We start from the raw sequence: 19,173 nt of genomic DNA, 5'->3' as shown, positions 1-19,173 counted from the left end.
CGCAATACTGTGACGTCCTTCCACGCCTCTGCCACCCCGCAGACGCCGATGTCACCGCACAGGGCTCCATGGGGTAACCTGTCCCACCAAAAAATGATAGCAAGTCCTGTTAGGTCATTTCTTCCGCCACTCTGACAGCGCAGGGCCGTGCTGCTCCGCCGGCCATACTTCTTTTGCCACAGGAAACGCAATGACGACGGACAGGTTGTAATTTTTTTCTCCTAAATCCACGCCAAGAACAAAGAGGTGACGGAGGAGGAGGTTCGCGCCGTGTGACGGAGAGCCCCCTGCACCCGCTCCCAAACGCGCACTGACGTCGCCTGTGACGGAGCAGCCCCGCCGGGCACGCGGCCGCCGCGAGCGCGGCTTCCCGCCACCCCCCAGCCCCCGCGCGCGCGGGGCGGGGCGGGGCGGGGCGGGGCCGAGGCGGGCGGTCACCTGACGCCGCCGCCGCCGCCGCCGCCGCCGCGGCCGCCGCCATTTTGTCTGGGAGCGTAAATGTGAAAGGGAAAGCCGGAGCGCGGCCCGCGGAGGCAGGCAGGGCGCGGCGGGGCCGGGCGCGGCCAGCCCAGCCGGCGGGGCCGGGAGGCGAGGGGTCGCCGCCGCACCGCAGGGCAGCGGGAAAAGCCCCCGTCGCGGCGGCCGAGAGGAGCCGGTGAGGCGGAGCCCGGCGAGGACTCCCCGGTCTCCCTCGCCGGCGTCGCGTCGGAGGGGGCTGCCGGCGCCCTTCCCCGGGGGAGGCTGCGCTCGCCCCTCGGCCGCGGGGGAGCCGCCGGCCCGGCCTTGCTGCCCGCCGCGGCGGGTCCGCGGGGGGAGCCGCCGCCGCCAGGGCCGCGCCGACGATGTCGGGGCAGTCGATCACCGACCGCATCACGGCGGCGCAGCACAGTGTCACCGGCTCGGCCGTCGCCAAAGCCGTCTGCAAGGCGACGACCCACGAGGTGATGGGCCCCAAGAAGAAGCACCTGGACTGTGAGTACGACCCCGCGCTGGCCGCCTGCGGCCTGCGCCCCGCGGGGGGTGGCCGGGGCGGGCCCGCCCTTCGCCCGCCGGGCAGCGGCTTCGAGCCCCGGAGCAGCCGCCGTGGCCTCTCTTCCCCCGGGCGGCGGGAGCGGAGGCCGCCTGCAGCCGGGGCGGGGGGGGGGGGGGGGGTGTCGTGTAAATCTGGGTGAACCTGACTGGTTTGCTCTTCAAAACTTATTTTACACGTGGAGGGAGTGAGCTTTGTAACGCCCTGTCGCGCCCGGGAAACAAAAATACTCCAACCTTGTGAGCTCTTCCCCATGAGAGCCTCTCCCTTTATGTGCTCTAGGTACGGTAGTGCTTTTTAATCCGGCACCTGGGGAAAAGGTGGGCTAAGCGCTGTGGTTTTACTGTTGTGAGCGGGAAATGAAATTTTTCAGCGCTCTTCCGTCCTTCTGTGCATCTGGTGGGGTGCAGCCGTTTAAATATTTCTAACATTTCCCGAAATATCATAGCTTTCTCTCTTGCGGTTCTGGAAACAAGGTAAAAAGACTTGAAGTGAGCGAGGTAAGGGGAAGGGCGAAGGTGGACCAGTACATCTCTCCAGAATGAGAGTGTGTTGCTGCTGATAAATTTAATATGTTAAAACTCCTTTCTGTATACCAAAAGGTGCAGAAAGCTACCCTTGATATCTAGAAAAGTATCAGTGGTGTTGCTTTGCTTCAGATTTTAGTAACTGGGTAGCAACTGAAGTTACGGTTTGACTGCTCAAAAGTGCACTGAATGCTTCAGACCTTGTACATTGTGCAGTGCAGCCATTCACCACCTATTAAAAGTGAAGTAACCATGTGTGTTTCCATCGGGGAGAGGAAAGAAGACGTGAAGCTTTACGCTGGTTTCTTCAAAGTCAGCGGAGCAGGCTGGTAGTTTTGCAGGACTCGTTCAAGTTGGTGGTACTAAGGAGACTCTGCTGTTCAAGCTCTTGGAAGAAGCATACTCAGTTATATTGTTTGAGGGTAGTTTGGCTCACTGACACTATGGCACTCATCTGTTAATACAGACTCCTTCTGTGAGAGCTTTTGATGTGGATCAAATAGTTAAAACCAGCTAAATATATATCTGATTTGTTACTGATCTGAATGGGTGTAATCCGGCTACAGTAGTGAATGTTGCAGCTACTGTGTTGAAATTAAAAGCCTCAAAACTGGGTAAATTGACAATTTCTTTTTTAAAGATACCTTTTTAAAGTTACCTTATTTTATCTTGTCGTGAGTTCTGCCTGTGGTAGAAAAACTTACTGAGGTAACCCCTGAGTCCAGAAATGGCAACATAACAGGAAGCCAGAAAGTGGTGACAGATTGCTCAATAGTTTGAAGGCTTCTGAAGCTTAAAAGATGTTGTGTGTTGTTTGAAAATATCCTTAAAATAATGTCATCTCCTATAAGTTACCCTCACAACATAGGAAAATGGAAACCTGAAAAAAACTCTTGAGAACAGCATAAACTGAGGTTGCCTTTTGACTGTCAAATTCCTTTTGATATCTTTTGATACAACCTTGTTTAGAGCTGTCAGTCTCCTGAAGATCCCCTTCTGTGCCAGGTGTGTTTTGGTGTAATTCACTTTCTCAGACTTTGCTCTAAGACAAAAGAAAAAGCTTGTTGTTTTGACTTGGTATCTGAAATAGTGGAACGCTTTGGTGGGGTGGGGAGAAAAAGTTATGAAATACGGTACCAAAAATATCCCTGTAAGGGGTTAAAAAAAATCCCAATGCACGTTCTCCAGTCTTCACTGAGCATACCCAGGCGCTGCTTTTCAGACATTCGCAAGCCTCTGCATGGCACTTTTTTTTTTTTCTTTCTCCCACTTGTGCACAAAACTTACTTTTATTACCTGCTTGCATTTAAGATACTAGTTTAAATACTGTAATCTCTGGAAAAATCACACTGTATTTTCAAAGATACAGTGCGAGTACTTTCCAATTTAAGTAAATTATGAAGGAAAACATAGCTTGGGTTAATGCAAAACACTGCTAGTTGCACCTTGGTCACTACATGTGTGTGTCATTCAAAACAGTACACTGTCTGGTATTACTTGTAATTGCTGCTCAAGAAAAAGCTTCACCAAGACCATGTTTGTCAGAGTTGCTGTAGTTGTGTCAGGGATCGTGGAGGAGAATCAGTTTGTGCACTCTGTTCAGAGTAATTCTTAAAATCCCCTTGTTGCCAAGTTTCCTCAGCAAGAAAAACTATATTATTACAATATGAGTATTTAAAGGAAGATGCTACACATGCAGTGTATGAACTAGTATTTAAGAGTCTTGGGTTTTGTCTGGCTATTAACTGCTGAGTAATATAGTCATATTTTTCTTGAAGAGCAAAAAAAAAAAAAAAAAAAAAAAAACACACAAAACCCTAAACCCTAAGCAATGTCAATGGGAATACTTGGGTTTTTTTCCTTTTAAAGTAGGTCACAGTGTCCTAAATAAGTCAGCAGATCTATTTCTGTAGTATTTTGTAATATTTTAGGATAACATAACATGTTATACAGAGGCTGATCTTTTCTCTTAGTGGAGCACCTGAAGGTCTTGTCTCTTCTTCCCCAGTGTGGGTTCTCTCACTTACCCTCAGCCTCCTGAGTTTGGATTGCAGTGGAGTGGGGCTGGACTATGCTTTTGGTGACATCTCTCTTCTTGGCTAACTATTGAAAAGCCATAATAAAAAAAAAAACAAAAAACAAACAACTTAAATCTGTAGCTAAGTTGGTAACTGGCAGAGTAGACTTGTGTGTAAACCGAAATTTATAAAAATACAAACCCCTAAATTAATGGCATCTTAAACTTTTAAATGAACACAGTAATAAAGGAAAGAACTCCTGTTTAACTTGTGTACAGCCCACTTAAGCACAGGGGAGGGAAAAATAGCTAATGTTACTCATCAAAACTTAAAACTCCTATAGATATACAAGCTTTGGAAATCCCATAAGAAGTGATAATTCGTGTACTGTAAAATTGTATTGTGTAACAGAATTAGGCTCTTAAGCCTTTTACTTTAGGAGAAAGTTCAGGTCTCCGCCAAATCATTGCAAACTTATAAGTTTTGTCAATAATATCACATTATGACTATCACAGTTTTGGGTTGGTTTTGCATCTGCTCATTCTTACTTTTGGCAGCTAGAGCTCAGGACTGTCGGGTGAATGCTGATGCAGTGTGGTTCTTGCAGAGATATGTAAGTTGTGATACAGTACGAAGAAATGCTCTTGAACTCTTCCACAGGCAGTAGGGTGGCTGCCTTTGATTTGAAGCTCTTTAGTAACCTGTGAAGCTTTTCAATACAGTAATTGAGGAAACTTGACTTGAACAAAAAAAAAAGTAGTTAATGTTTTTGTAATCTATAAGCATGGGTTTTATTTAGAGATTGCTTAAGGCCTTTTAAGAAACTTTATGGGCCATCATGTATCCTTGTTTAGTGGGGAAGTGGGACAGAATAGCTGAATTGCTTTGCTTCTGATAAAGTGATCTAAGTTCAGATTTAGCTATTATGTAAATGAAACTTAAAGACTGCTATCAAATCTGCACTATAAGAGCACCTGGGCATAAAAATATTTGTATCAGTCAGGTGCTATCTTTTAATTAAGTCTTCCAGCAAGAATTGTTGCATTCCTTAGGCCACATTGAGAAAGTTTGTTGAAGTGGCTCTTCTGTTATATGTTTTGGTAATCTATAGTTTACAGCACAACCTCCAAAAAGAAAAAGTAATTTTTTTTTTTTTAAGACTGCTGGGTTAAGGAAAGCGGTCTTAATTCTTATATCTGTCTTAGAGCTGTTTCAGTCCTGTGACAAAGTGGGAGAAATATGGGAATATTAAACCATTATGTTTGTCTTTTAACTTATGTATTTACAGTTCTCGAGAGAGATATTCCTGAATCAAGAAAATTATTACTTTCTTCTTACTTGAAAGTTGAAAAGTATGGCAGTTTTTTGTTGGTGCTTGGCTGAGAATTTTCCAAAACCCTGATATATACATATGTAATTTTTTTTTTTTAATATTTGGATTTATGCATGCTGCTCTTCGAAGAGCTGTGTGGTTTCATAGATGATGTGCCACCAGTATTTCAGATGAACTGTGGAAGAGAAATCCTCAGTACTCTTCTAGGCAGTAAGATTTCCATAGCTCTTCCAGGCTGCTCGAAAACAGCTATGGTACTCTCCTGGTTTAAAGTTGTTTGGTTCTGCCCCCCCCCCCCCCCCCCCCCTTTTTTTTTCCTGTGTGATGTTAACTTGTTTCTAAATTCCATTCTAGAAATAGCACCACAGTTTCACTTGCAGTTGAAATGATTTCCCTGGGTAATTGGCAAAATGCTTTGAGTTGTAAAGTGTTTATATAAGTAGTGCGATAAGAAAATGAGCATCGCTTGCCCTACACATTTCATTCCCGTTTTTGCTGCCAGCATCCATATCACAGTTGCCCAGCTGTCAGTCTCTCAGGTGCATGTGTTCCTTTATGCTTCCAGATATATGGTGTTAATAGCCTTTTCCTCCTTTGTTGCCAGCTGTAACAGATCCATACAGTTGTTTCTATGTAGATATTCCTATTGCAGACTTGGAAGAATCGTATTAGAGAAACGACCCTTGCTTTTTTTGTTATGTATCTCGATTGCTAGAATTCAAATGTGATGCTAGCTTTATTATTACTAGTTGTAAAATAATAAAAAAAAAATGGCCTGAGTAGCCTTATTAAAGAGGCCTTTTAAACTTAAGTTTTTGCAATACACTCTTAGGAAAGTCCAGTTTTGGCCTATAAAATGCACTGAGATTTTTTCCACCATTCATTCTTAGTTTAGTATTTCAGAGACGTTTTGTTTGCCTAAGCATGTGTTCTTTGGTATTGGCAACTGTGGCTTCTGTGTTCGTGCATTCAAGGAGATTTTGAAACCAAACAATTGTGCTAAATGCCCTCAAAAATTGTCTTCAGGGGAGCCGGTATGTGTCATCTTAAGCACGTGTCTGAAGTGCATAGGACTTGCCGCTCACTCGGGTCCTCTAACCTCAAGCACAGCTTGAATTAAACTCTGAGTAGCCCTACATATGTGAAATATTTCCTTTTGGTTGCCTTTTAAAATGGTCAGGCTCCCATCTTGCAGAAGCAAGTAGCACATGCTGGAAAACCTTACTAGCACTTTTACAGAATTACTGGGACTGCCCTTTTCAATCACGTGGAACCACGCTTGTGGAATAAAACGACAACACGTGAGCTTCTCAAATGCACCAGAGGTCTATCAACTTCCACTCTGTTACTGTCACTTGACAGAAGACTTCTTTTAATCTTGTGTACCAAAGCAGAAGGCAGTTCCTTCCTTCTGAAGGTAGACATCTGGACGGCTTTTTGTGGTGGTAAACCTTTATGATGGCATGATAAACCAAGGGGTTTTTTATGAATGTGTGACTTAAGGAGAGGTAACCAGTTACAATATTTGATATAGTTGCTAACAGTAGGATTTCTGTTACGTTGTGCCTGAGCAGCACTATAAGAATACATTTGATATCAGTCTTAAACATAAGGGATACGCAGGGGATCTCCTGGGTGTTCAACATCATCTTAGAGTCTACTGGAACATCTGCTGGTAGACCTTAGCTTGAGGGAAGGCGACAAGATTGAAATCTCTGTGGAGAGCGCTGGGAAAATATGAATGAAATCTGCTCTCAAGTCAAATTAGCTGAGCTAAAAGTTGTTTGTTTTTAACTTGGATCTTCCTTCCCAGTTTTGTCTGTTATTTAATAAACACTCTTAATATTGAAAATCTTCAGTGAAAAACTTGACTTGCTTAGCGGTCCTGTGAAGGAAAAGGACTTTGTGCAGAAATAATGCTTTCAGTAGGCTATCTGTGTGGTCTTTGACCTCAGCAGGTCAACGGAATTTCTTTAACTGTTACCTAGTAGTAATGTTACAGGTATTGCTCTGTATAGCCTTAGTGGGGGTTTTGTTGATTGCTTTTTTGTTTGGTTGGTTTTTGTAAACTGAGACTAGGAATTATAAATTGTAACAGTTTCTGTGCTGGTTACAGACGTTTCAGTTACATGAAACATACCCAGCAAGATCTCTTAGATCTTCATAGTGCTTGTGTAGAAACTGGTTGGATTTAGGAAGACTTATTTACCTTAATGTGTTTTGAGAGAATTACTTAGAAACGTCATAAAGCTCTCATTCAGGAGATGAGGCTGTTGAATTAAAATTCAAGTTTTCTCTATGTATAAATTCTGGAGTTGGGACTTGCTTCATTATATGGGGCAATAATTGTCTATGGACTGCTTGGACTTCTAGAAATTTTTAAGTACTTAATTTGACACAGCGTCTGACAAGTGGTGAGCAGCATCTATCAAATGATTTGTTTTTTGAGAATCTGCATACTTGCAAATATTGAAATACTTTAATACTAGTAGACAATAAGGTTTTGATGTATAGCTTGCTTAAAACTTCTTTTCAGGGCTCTTCTTTTTGTGCAGTTATTTCAGCGTTTTTGTGTGTTGCTAATAAGGATGAAAGTTTTCATCCCAACTTGCATGTTTTGTACATATTTGGAAACCTTTGATACCAGAATGAAATTAGTAACTTATTAGAATTCGCATTGGATAGCTTTCTACCTCAACAAGGTACCATCTAAAACTCTATGCTGTTAAAGTTACTCTGGTTATTACATTATTCTAAACAGCGGTCCTTAATCAAAGGACTTTTATGTTCTTAATAAACAGATCTTTAATTAAAGATACATCTGTAATATATTCTGTGCACTAGAACATATATAATTTCTAAGTGCAATATTTCTATGAAGCATTTTGTCCTCAACTATCAATGTATGATCTCTAAGTTCGTGTTTAAATTGCTTATGATAATGTAGCCTGTCCTCTACATGCTGCTAATAAGACAAATAAGTTGGCCATTTCAGTGGTGCCGACACCTCGGTTCAGTTGTTGCCCGGCTTCCCAGGCACCTACCCTTCTTCAGGTACTTGCACAGGCAAACCACGTAAGCAGCAATGCTGCTCTGCAACCAACGGGCTGCTCACAGGCTTGGCTTCAATACGAGGCCACAAAGGAAGCTTTTCAAACTAGTTGTTTGTTTTACTGGCCTTGCCCAGTCCTTAAGGTGTACTTTGATCACACCTGAGCCAAATGTAGCTCAGAGAGAGAATAAATGTCTAATGTGCATGTCTTGAGGGGTTCAGAATAGTCCTGGATTCAGTTCTTTGCTTTCTTGTCAGCAAGTGCCTTCGCTAGCGTTCTCAGGCAGGCTTTTTTCCCATGTGGCTGCTGGAGCCTGTTCTGGTTTTGTACCAATACTCAGGCAGAGACTTGAAGCTCTCTGTCTCTGACCTCCCAAGTTAATGTTCTACTATTGAGTTTATAATCAGTCTTGGACACAAAGAGCTTTTTTTTCTACAAAAGCCTGAGACCTGCCATGATCCACCACAAAATACTCAGTGGGTTGGTGACTAGGTTATCTTAGCTAAGTGGCAGGGTGTGTAGATGCAAATTCTTGTTCTTAATTCTTATAGAAAAGAGGCTTATTATAGGTGTATGGCTTCTCATTTGCTGTCATGTGTGTCAGTACTCAGGCTTAGGTCAGAGTTGCAGGGTACTTGCTGCCTGTTGATCTCATGAGGTATAGATGTCTCAGCTTTTCCTTGCGTGTCTGATTTTTTTTTTTTTAAATTGAGTGGCTTCAGGCATTGAGTATCCAGAAGTTCTACACTGGCTTTTGGACAATAATTTGGGCATAGAGTTTCTACGGGAGTAGGTTATTTATTGATGAGATATTGGGGCTCCATAAAATTATTGAAATGCTGTTGAAGTTCATACTTGGAGTCTTTCAGTAAAATGCAGTGAATTTGAGCAAGGAATGTAAAATAGCTCAATTATTTCTTAAAGAACTGAAGTTAATGCTTCCAGTATGAATTCTCAATGTAAAAACACAAAATAACATGATGATCCTCTTTGAGCGTGTAACTCATTGTAATGCTTTGATTTTTTTTTTTTCTTTAATTTAGATCTAATACAGTGCACAAATGAAATGAATGTGAATATTCCGCAGTTGGCAGACACACTCTTTGAGAGAACTGCAAACAGTAGCTGGGTTGTAGTGTTCAAAGCTCTAATTACAACACACCACCTCATGATGTATGGCAACGAGGTAAGACATGATTAGTTCTATTAAAGCTGCCTTGACAGTGTTTTAAAAAATTGTCTCAATCTGTGAAGCATTAGATATGTACTTCAGTTTTTCAAAGGTCTCTGTTTGTCCTCTGCTGATGGCTGTAAAGTACTTTTCCAGAGAAGAAAATATTCCTTCATTATTTCAATACCGAAATATATCAGTGTTTACAATTTACCTGCAGGTATCTGGGTTGGGCTGTGAGGGAATGAGTGACCTTTCTAGAATAAAGACTTCTGATGAGCTTTACTTCATTGGGCTAGTGCTTATCAGTAAGAGCACAGCAAGAGTCTTCTTAGCACTCCATAAATGTGCAGCCAGGCTATTAACAGATAAGAATACTCACTAAAGGGAGGAGGAATATGGTGACTAGAATATTTGATCTTGCAAATCATCATCTAATGGGCTAAATCTTCATATGTTGTGTCTATTAACATTCCTCTGAAACAGGTTTCTATTGCATTTGGCTCACTTAAATTATTTTATCGCTATTTAGGAAAAGCTTCCCAGACAATAACATGGCATTAGAAATGGAGCCTCTCTTACACAGTCCTGCCATTAAAAACTAAACTCTGTGTTGGTCAGGTGACTGTTTAGTCCTGAACCTGTGAGTAGTCATTCTCCTAATAAATGACTGTTGACTACTGCTAATCTTGAAATGATGATTCTTCAAGGTACTACTTCCAGCCATTAAACTGCTCTGAAAGCTTTGTGTTGTCTCCTCTCTCCAAAGCTCTGTGAGCTTAATCGAAATGACCTGTAAAACAGTGTGTTCTTTCTTAACATTTCCCCAAGTTATTTATGGGGTTAAATTGTAGTTTCAATAGATAATAGACTGAAATTAGAAGATAATACGAAGTAAAATTCACTGCTTGGAATTCACTACTTATTCCAAGTATAAAGCTAAACTGAGTGCTGTAAATCAGTTTGTGTATTTTATTCTCTCTTCTTCTAATACAGTTCATATCTACACACTGAAACTTGAAAGAAAAAAGGGCAGAGAGCTGAACCATAGAAAAACAATCAAAACTTAGAGTTGTAGGCTACCAGTCAGCATCTGTTTGCCCATTCAGTGTTTTGTAGTGTCAGAACATTGAACTTTTATGTCTGTACCAAAACTGCTCCTCAGCTTTGAATGGGTTCGTTTGAAACTTAAAATAGTTCCTTTATCCCTGCTGAGATGATGTAGCTGGAACGCTAGTTCTGTAATTTCAGGTGGAACATGACTGTACTCCTCACTCCTCTAATACGTTAAAAGAGGCCTTTTTCTTAAACAGATAAAAAATTATCAGATGTTGGACTTCTATTTTAAGTATAAATATAGCAGAAGGTTAAAATGTTGTCTGAGCAATCACTGTCTTGCCATTTCTTGTTCAACATGACTGCTTGTTTCTTGTGATGAAGTTTTGGGTGAAGCAGGTTAAAACTCCTTTCACCTGTGCATTGTGCAATGCAAGACCTCTGACATCTGGAGAGTAAGAGCCTTGGCCCTTTTAAAATGAGATTCAGAACAGTAGCTAATTTTGAAATGTGTATAGACACCTTTCGAACATCACTGTTCTGTTCCTGATCGTGTTCCAACTGTTTTTCTTCTTGTGTATCTCTTTGAATGCAGTACTAAGATGTACAAAGACCAGACAAACCGACTGGAAAACAGCATAAGAAGTTAAAACAGTGCCAGAAGTGTTGGTAGGCAAGCTGCGTGTTGTAGACTTGTGTGAACTCCGTAGCTATAGGCTGAGAACACATACGGAGTTACTGATGAGGTGGTACGTGACAAGTCGGGGAATCATTTGGGCCCCTTGGAAGGTGAAAGTACTGCTTTCAGTTTAAATAGCACTTGTGAGAAGAATTTTCTTGTTGCTGTGCTAAGCCCTCATTACAGTTCCCAAAGAGCGGGTGCTATACTGAGCCTGACTTTAAAAAAAACGCTAGTTTTGCAGAGTGCAATAGTCCAAACCTGGCAGACAGGTGGATTTCCACCATCAAGTGTGAAGGAACAGGCCCTGTGTGCTGTGGCAGCAGAGGGATTCAGATCAAAGATGTAAAAAGTTCCTTAAGCAATGCTGATCATAATCCTCTTTTAGGGACTAAAACATATACAAAGAAGCAAGGAAGTTGAGAAATGGCAATCATAGGAGATCTGTGTGGAACAGTGGCAGAGAAACTTTTAAAACTACCTTGCTATCTGCATGTGTTTATCTCTTACTCTTGTGTTATTTATGGAGCCAGCTATTATTTGTCATAACTTAAATATTGTTTAGTCGGATCACTGCATTATAAAATATATATGGGTATAAAATATAATTGTATATACATGTAATATATAACCCCAGCGCTGCTGCTTATCACAGTTCCAGAAGCATTATTGTTACTAATTACTTTTAAATTTTGTAACTAAGCCTGTCTCCCACTTCTACAGCAGCAGTAGAGCTATGCAAAGGTTGGGAGCTTGGATAATGCGAGTGGTATTTTTGGTTTGTGTTTTCCAGCTTGTCTGTTCTAAACTACAAAGTTAACCTAAGCAGCTTCCTCTAGGATTATTAGTCTTTTATTCACGGACAGTGATGTCTTCTTACTTAGTTTAAATTTATATTTTTGCCAAATAGAGTTCTGGATTTCAGAGGCTGTGCTAATCCGTAGTTTCAAGTTTTCCTTTAAATTTTTCCCTTTTAATTAATTTCTATTGTTGATAGCGGTTACTAGAAACAGTTACAAGGTAAGTGTAGTTTTCTTGTAATATGGTTAACTGTTCTGACTCACGACAATGATACTCTCAACTTTTTCTTCACCAACAGCGCTTTATCCAGTATCTTGCATCCCGAAACACTTTGTTCAATTTAAATAACTACCTGGACAAAAGTGCCATGCAGGGTAAGGATCTTTCACTGAAGGAAATAACTCTACTGCTTTTTTGCTCTGTGATAGTGCCTGTGTCGGTGCACTCTAGGAGACAAATGATATTTAAATGAAAGGCTATTATGATTTACATTGCATGAGGCCCCAACGAATGTCCAACCAAGAATGCAGACACAAGAAAGTGAGATTCTGAGTTACCTAGCTAAGTGCTAGAAATTTGTCTGTAATGCATGTATCGTGCATACACAGCTGTAAATTTTAAAAAGCGAAATCCTAACGCTGACTAAAATAAACCTGATGAATATTAGCACAATGATCTATTTTTGCCATTGCATTTTAGTGTCTCAGGAGTAAATGTTTACTCTTAAGGTATGTGGAATGATAACTAGGATGTGCTGTATAAATAGCAAGAACTCCTTCAAATCTCTGAGAAGTCTTTTAATTACTTGCCAATGGTAGAAAATATTTTTGGGTCTTTATTTGGTTTTTGAGGCATTGCAGTTACTGAAGTCTTCAGCATTTTGCTAGGAATACGTTCTTAGTCTAATTTCAAGAACATCTTAAGAGCTGCTTGGTTCTTGCCTAATATTTTATGCTTGGTTCTTGCCTAATATTTTAATGTGTTTAGGTGTTTATTCTCATAATTGCAATGAACGCTTTCCTAATCTTAGCAAGTTGGGAAGAAACCGTAATGTTACATCTCAAGGTGGAAAAATAGTGAATCTCAAGACTCTGGAAAGTGTTTTTTATGCTAATTGATGTAAAATGGGCTAGTAGGAGAATAGTTCTTGAAAAGAACTTAAAAGAAACTGTACTGCTTAAAAAATGTCTAACTTATAAATGCTTAACTTTTAGGCTATGATATGTCTACCTTCATTAGGCGATATAGCAGATACTTGAATGAAAAAGCACTTTCATATAGACTTGTAGCAGTTGACTTCACCAAAATGAAGAGAGGGTAAGACCGTTATTGCCTCTTCTGTTTGGTCTTTCATATTGGGGGGAGGGAAATACCAGTTGTTCTTGAGCTTATCACAGACTGGTGTTCCTTTTGGCCCTTTGAAGCATTATAGTGGTGTTGAAGCAGCATAACATGCTGAGGTCTCTTGGTAACCTGTAAATGTGTCTTCTACTCTGTAGGCTGGACGGAGTGATGAGAACCATGAATGCTGAAAAGCTTCTGAAAACCCTTCCAATCATACAGAACCAGCTTGACGCACTCCTTGATTTTGATGTAAGTACTTTAAGCTCAGTGTTGGGTAACACTCGCATTTTGAAGTGAGAGTTGCATTATTTTATTAAATACTAATTTACTTTCTTGTTGCTTTCTACACAGGCAAATCCAAATGAACTAACAAATGGTGTTATAAATGCTGCCTTCATGCTCCTCTTTAAAGATTCCATTAGACTTTTTGCAGCATACAATGAGGGAATTATTAACCTTTTAGGTATGTGAGAATTTTTTTTTTGCTTTTGAACTTTTGTGAAAATATTGAGAGAACTAAAGAATATAGACAATTTCTGACTGCAGTTTCCTAATAAATTCTCTCTGCTCCATTACTATTAAATTAAGCCTGTCTTAGTTTAGGGGCAACTAGCATAGGCTTAAACATATGCTTTTACCTTGAAGAATACATCTTGCAACAGAAATTGAGATGAGAGGGTGACTGGTGAGACTAAAACAAAGATACCATAAATGTGCGGTGGATAACCTTTGGCAATTGGACTGTAAAAGTATTAGTGATGTCCCTGGTATTTTGAATATTTAGTATAGTTCCGGTGTGACTGACTTCTGGTTTCCGGTACTTTCTTTATAGCTTGACTATTCACTTTTACCTGGTAACTGAATCTGCATGAGCCTAGTAGATGACACGTAGGGTTTTTTTGTTCAAGAGTGGTAAGCTCTTAGCAAAGCCTTATAATGACTATTCAAGCAAATTTCTGAATGAAAACATCTGATCAGTTTGCTCTGTTAATCCATGAGTTTTTACTCAGTGAAATATCTGTAAGTATATAGGGCAAAACCACAAAAAGTGAAGGATGTGGTTGACACTCCTTTTGGTAGGTCAGTTCAGTGTACGTACCACTTCAGTAGCTGTTTTGATGTCTTTTGGATATTGAGGCCATTTGCAAACATGAAAACATATTGATACAGGGTCTAAAAATGTAAATACATAGCAGGAATATTTTCAAATGATAAAATAATTTGCCTCGTTGCCAGCTAATAAGCTGACTTCTTGAAAGTATTCCCCTAAATACTTAATTTAACAATTGCAGACATTCACATCCATGCTTAATAAAGATTTGCATCATATTCTGAAGTACTGAAATAAAAAATCAGTGTTTTTCTATTGACTGACTTATTACAGAAGGTGTCAGGTATTCATGTAAACTTTAAAATCTGAATAGCTTTGAGTTACTCCTGTCTGTTCTCTCCGTGAAGCTTGTCTTGAATTAACTGTTACAATACCATGTCAGCTTTTTGCTGGGGAGGCTGTTATCTTACAAGAGTTTTATTTGCATCCTCAGAAAGATATTTTGATATGAAGAAGAACCAGTGCAAAGAAGGCTTGGATATTTACAAAAAATTTCTAGCCAGAATGACCAAATTGTCCGAATTCCTCAAAGTAGCAGAGGTAAATAAATGTACATCTATGGGAAGGATATCATTTAGCTGTCTGTACTGGTACAGTAGTCTATATTCATAATAACAACTTCACAAACAGATTAATGTTCGCTTAACTTCACTATACAAGGAAGTATTCTATAGATTAGGTATTTTAAGATTGTATATGCTCTTTAACATGAAGTGAGATTCTTGGGTATCCTTTTTATTAGCCAGACCACATAGTAAGCTTTCTGAAGTATTGTTATAAATTTCATTAATGGTTCAAAATGTATGAACTGAACATTACAGTCTACTTACAGTGCTCTCCTTTACTGTAACTGCTCAAAATGGAGAAGTAGTTTCAGTAAGCAATGCGGGTGTTTCTAGTGTTCCCTGTAAGCTTTTCTGCATGAAGAAGTTAGGCTGGATGAAAAGTTGCGTTTGCTTTGAGATGCAATTTAATACACTTGTGATTTGAGGTGTGTTCCTAGTGAAACTCATACCAGTTCAGAAAGTTATGAATATCCCTTTTTAATATGTTAGTTTCTATGTAACATTCAGACATCACTGGTTTTTATTTTCATTGCCACTGCATGTAGTAATGTACATTTTTTCTTTTTTTTTTTTTTTTTGTAAACCCAGCAAGTTGGAATTGATCAGGGTGACATTCCAGATCTTACTCAGGTCAGTGTGCGTATCATACTGATTAACCCAATTATTTTGTTCTTTGCGTTTTTAAAGGTTGGTGTGTATCATAGTAATCATTCATCTTGAGAACGTATTCTCTTCTATGCATATATATATATGGGAAATATGTATGGTGACTTTTCCCATGGATTAAACATGCTCAGTACTCGCACTTTGCAGCTCTTAAGATTTTTTGCAATAAAACAGGAAATATTTTTCAAGAACTTCTCGTTTTTATCACAGAAGATTCACTGGCATGTAAGCTACAAGCATCTTGCCATGTCTTGAGGAAAACCTTCTATTTCACTGTAACTTAAAGATTACAGTTACCTAGTTCAGTCAAGAATTTTTTTCTTTCCCCTGAGGTCTGAATAGATTTGACGTTTCTATATCAGCACTTAACGCTGCCTTCGATATTACTCAGCAGTATGAGGGACACGAGCAATACAGGTTGTGCACTGGAACGTTTAGTCTAAAAAGTAGAATGCAGGGGAACACCTTCTAGTGAGGATAAATTGAGGGGTGGAAAGGAGGTGAGAAAGATGGATTGACCTAGTGAACAGGAAACGCTGATAGTCAACAGAAGTGCACAAAGTTACTCTTTGCAAGTTCCTTTTAGTTCATAGGGACATTGTATTTCTACCCTAGGATCAACCCAACAGGACATAGGTATTTGGTATGTTTTCTGTAGCGCGGAGTAACCTGATGGGTAGAATAAATGGCAATCTGTCAGGAGGCTTGGGCAATGAACTGGAGTGCCTTAGAGGTCTAGAGTACTCAAGCTGTTTAAGTGGCGTCAGTGTGAAACAGTTAAAATCTAATGTGTAAACTTTGAACAGTCACATCTAATCCTACACTGCCTTCATGAAATTAAATTTCATGGGTTAGTCATGTAAAAATATATCTACTGTGAAGATTTGCCTAAATTTCATCAGTCTCTCTTTAATATGGAAATCAAATCTAAACCACGAACTCCCATTGTTAGTGTTGTTTGTTACTGCCTACAGTATGATTTCCATCTGAAATCATACGTGTTTCAAAGTACAAATCTCTGATACTTGCTCCTAGCAATTAATATTAACACCTCTAAGAACTTCTAGGCCTTTGTGGTAGGAAAGAAATACGACTGTAACCAGCAGGGTAAGAGCAGGTAATGAGTGAAACCAGTAGTTTGATGTTCTTTTGGTGTTTGATCTTAGCATCTTACTCTGTCTTTTGATTAGTACTGCAGTATTCAGCTGGTCTGTATTGTGCTAATCAAATTATACTCAAGTCTGAAGTTATACTTGACTGGGTTTGTGTGCACTTGTCCAGTTAATTGGGTAATTATAAGGCTCTTCAATCTTTTTTTGATTTACTGAGAATGGGGGATTTAACTTCATTTTGCTGCTCCTTATATATGAAACTTTCAGTGAGCAAAACCCTTTATATCTACTGTTCTCACAACATTTTTTTTCTAATAGCTCAGCTATTTTGTTCTAAGTGCACTAGACATGAAAGGCAACTCTGAACTGTGGTAGTAGATGTCAGCATCCTGTGCATTTTGGCAGTTTCAGTGCCACTGTTCAGCATTCCACTTCCGTAGTAAATTTCATGGCATTTAATAGGAATTGAATAACTGTACATCAGTTTAGTGCCACATTAAAAGAATTTGTTAAAATTTCTTAATACTAGGCTTTCACAAAAGTTTAATTTTCCGTGTGCTCGTGTTTCTGAAATAAGCTCTGACAGGATCATGTCTTTTGTTTCTATTCTAATCTACCATATTTAATTTCTTTCCAAATATTTTGTTTATGTTTCTGGTGTATATTCTGTTCTGGGATATGCATATTTCAGAGTTTCCTTAAGCTGTGCCTGACAACAATCATTTTATCTCTTTAGGGATTTCTTATTCCTGCTGCTGTATAAGTGTTTTTCTTCCTGGATTCTAATGTTCGCACTACTGCCACTTTTGCCAGTTCCTATAAAGAAAATAGTTTCCTTTGTAGGGGCCCTGTTTCAGAATGATGTTGCTTACTTTCTGTTATAGCTGTTACTGTATTTCCTGAATGCAACTGGGTCATTTTCCTCTGTATGGATGTTAGTCTGTCAGATGTCTGGGGCGGGGGGAGGGAGGCTGAGTCAGAAAATACAGCCTTTTTCAAGTCATAATGTCTGTATTAGCCCAGGCATCTTTTCTGACATAAAACTATGAAGATCTGTTCACTCAAAGTTTCATCTCTGATGTTTTGTTGGATGTCTGCAGCAATGAGAAAGCTCAGAGGAGTTACTGGTTTGTTGGTTTTAGGTTTTATGGTTGAGGGGGTTGTTTGGAGGGTTTTGGAAACAACAGGTATAGAATATGCTTTTCCATACAGATAGGTTTTAGAGTGGCCTTGGGAAAAAAAAATAAAGACTAGGAAAAACTTTCTGGAATTGGGGTATAGTCTCCTGCTATTATCTATCTAGCTGTGTCATGCAATGCCTTTTGCAAAATATTGTTCCTCCTGAGAAGTAAAAGTATGGGGTTTTTTGTTTTGGTCCCTGATACCTTTCCGGGAGGGTATTTCAAAATGTTCCCCCTTGGGGTTTAGCTGTGTAGTTTGAACGCTGAATTTATTCAGGACCGGTCGTTGAGGTAACTACACTGTCTTAGCTTACGTAGCTCTATTTATAGAAAGAAATGCCAACTCAGGCCTTAAGACAAGCAGTTTTATAGGATTATTCTAATTGCTTTTCTTTGCATATCTTGTAGCTTGAATTGGCCTTCACTGAATGTGGGAAGCTAGAATTGTGCTCAGTGTTTCAGAGGGGAGCTTGCCAAAGCCTTGTGTGATTTAATATTTTTCGTCTTTCCAGGAAATACTGTGGTCTAGCTTTTGGTACAGAAGGGCTAGCAAGGGCAAGCTTGTTTTTCTTCCAGACAATGCCTATCATATCTGTTCCACCTGCTGAAAGTTGGCAAGTGGTAAGAGAGGCTGAATGTCTCCGAAACCCTGCCAGATGAGGAGGACTGAGCTGGCAAGTAGATTAAAACTTTAGAGGTCTATTCCCTTCATCTGAATCTGCAGTAGGATTTATTTCACTTGTTTTATGGAGTATGGACTGTGTAGTTAAAAGCCACAGGAGCAATGTGGGTAGAATAGCAAGGCAGTGAACTTTTCCAAGGAAAAGTGCCAGCCTAATTATTGTGCTTGATGGAGGTTTTCTTATAGGGTGATTTGGAGAAACCTTACTTGCTACTAAGACTGCGTAATCAAGATTGAGTTCAAATTTATTCTGAGCTTTGAAGCTGTTCCCTTTGGTATGGAAAAATATTTCTGTAGTGGGTACAAGTACATGGCAGAAAGAAGGCAGATTATGATGGGCACTTCTTTCTTGTTTTCTGGAGGAACCAAAGCAGCTCTGGTGTGCCTTAGTCTGCATAGTTTAAACTTGCTCTTTTCTCTTACTTATCAGTTAAAATCTTTGCCTCTGGTACTGAATGATGTCACGGCTGTGCTCTCAGAAGTCTTCGTAAGCTTATGAGTGTTGGTCACTTGAAACTCATTTAAGTGTCTCAGGTCTTAGCTGAGGTGTCTAGTGCCTGACTTCCTGCTGGATTTCGGTGGCGAGAAGCCTGTTTTTTGGAATCTTCTTCACTGTGTTAAAAACAGCTTAATGTTTAAAAACTTCTCATGGGTAACACTTTTCTTGGGCGGGGGAAGGGGGAATCTGCCAAAAAACAACTTTGTTGGAAGTGATGTTGCTAGTTTCTAATGTTTTAGGCTACCAAAGGCTTTGGAGTAATTAAATTGTTTTATTGTGTAGTCATGTGTTGAATAGCTACTCAGTCTGCAATAGTGTTGTTGGGATCAGGTTGAATTTGATTG

General features: G+C 39.9%; 1 protein-coding gene across 11 annotated transcripts in view; it reads left to right on the top strand.

The window, feature by feature from the left end:
• Positions 1–443: 443 nt before the first annotated feature.
• LOC104023362 (phosphatidylinositol-binding clathrin assembly protein) overlaps positions 444–19,173 on the top strand; it is a 50,344-nt gene continuing 31,614 nt past the window's right edge. For 6 of the 11 annotated variants that reach the window (XR_015702557.1, XM_087748510.1, XM_087748505.1 and 3 more), the window contains exons 1-8: positions 446–972; positions 9,005–9,147; positions 11,967–12,042; positions 12,883–12,985; positions 13,168–13,261; positions 13,364–13,475; positions 14,557–14,663; positions 15,278–15,319. Coding sequence is in view for 10 of the 11 variants with exons in the window: in XM_087748510.1 (XP_087604636.1) it covers positions 843–972; positions 9,005–9,147; positions 11,967–12,042; positions 12,883–12,985; positions 13,168–13,261; positions 13,364–13,475; positions 14,557–14,663; positions 15,278–15,319 (807 nt within the window). In the remaining variant the exon portion in view is untranslated. Of the gene's footprint in view, positions 973–9,004; positions 9,148–11,966; positions 12,043–12,882; positions 12,986–13,167; positions 13,262–13,363; positions 13,476–14,556; positions 14,664–15,277; positions 15,320–19,173 lie in introns of all 11 variants that reach the window. The other 5 variants (XM_087748508.1, XM_087748507.1, XM_087748512.1 and 2 more) reach the window with 3 other exon arrangements.

This window comes from Nipponia nippon, unplaced genomic scaffold, assembly GCF_047370975.1.
Source record: "Nipponia nippon isolate SJK-2023a ecotype South Korea unplaced genomic scaffold, ASM4737097v1 scaffold_12, whole genome shotgun sequence".
Lineage (NCBI taxonomy): Eukaryota > Metazoa > Chordata > Aves > Pelecaniformes > Threskiornithidae > Nipponia > Nipponia nippon.
This window is presented reverse-complemented; position numbering and strand designations above follow the sequence as displayed.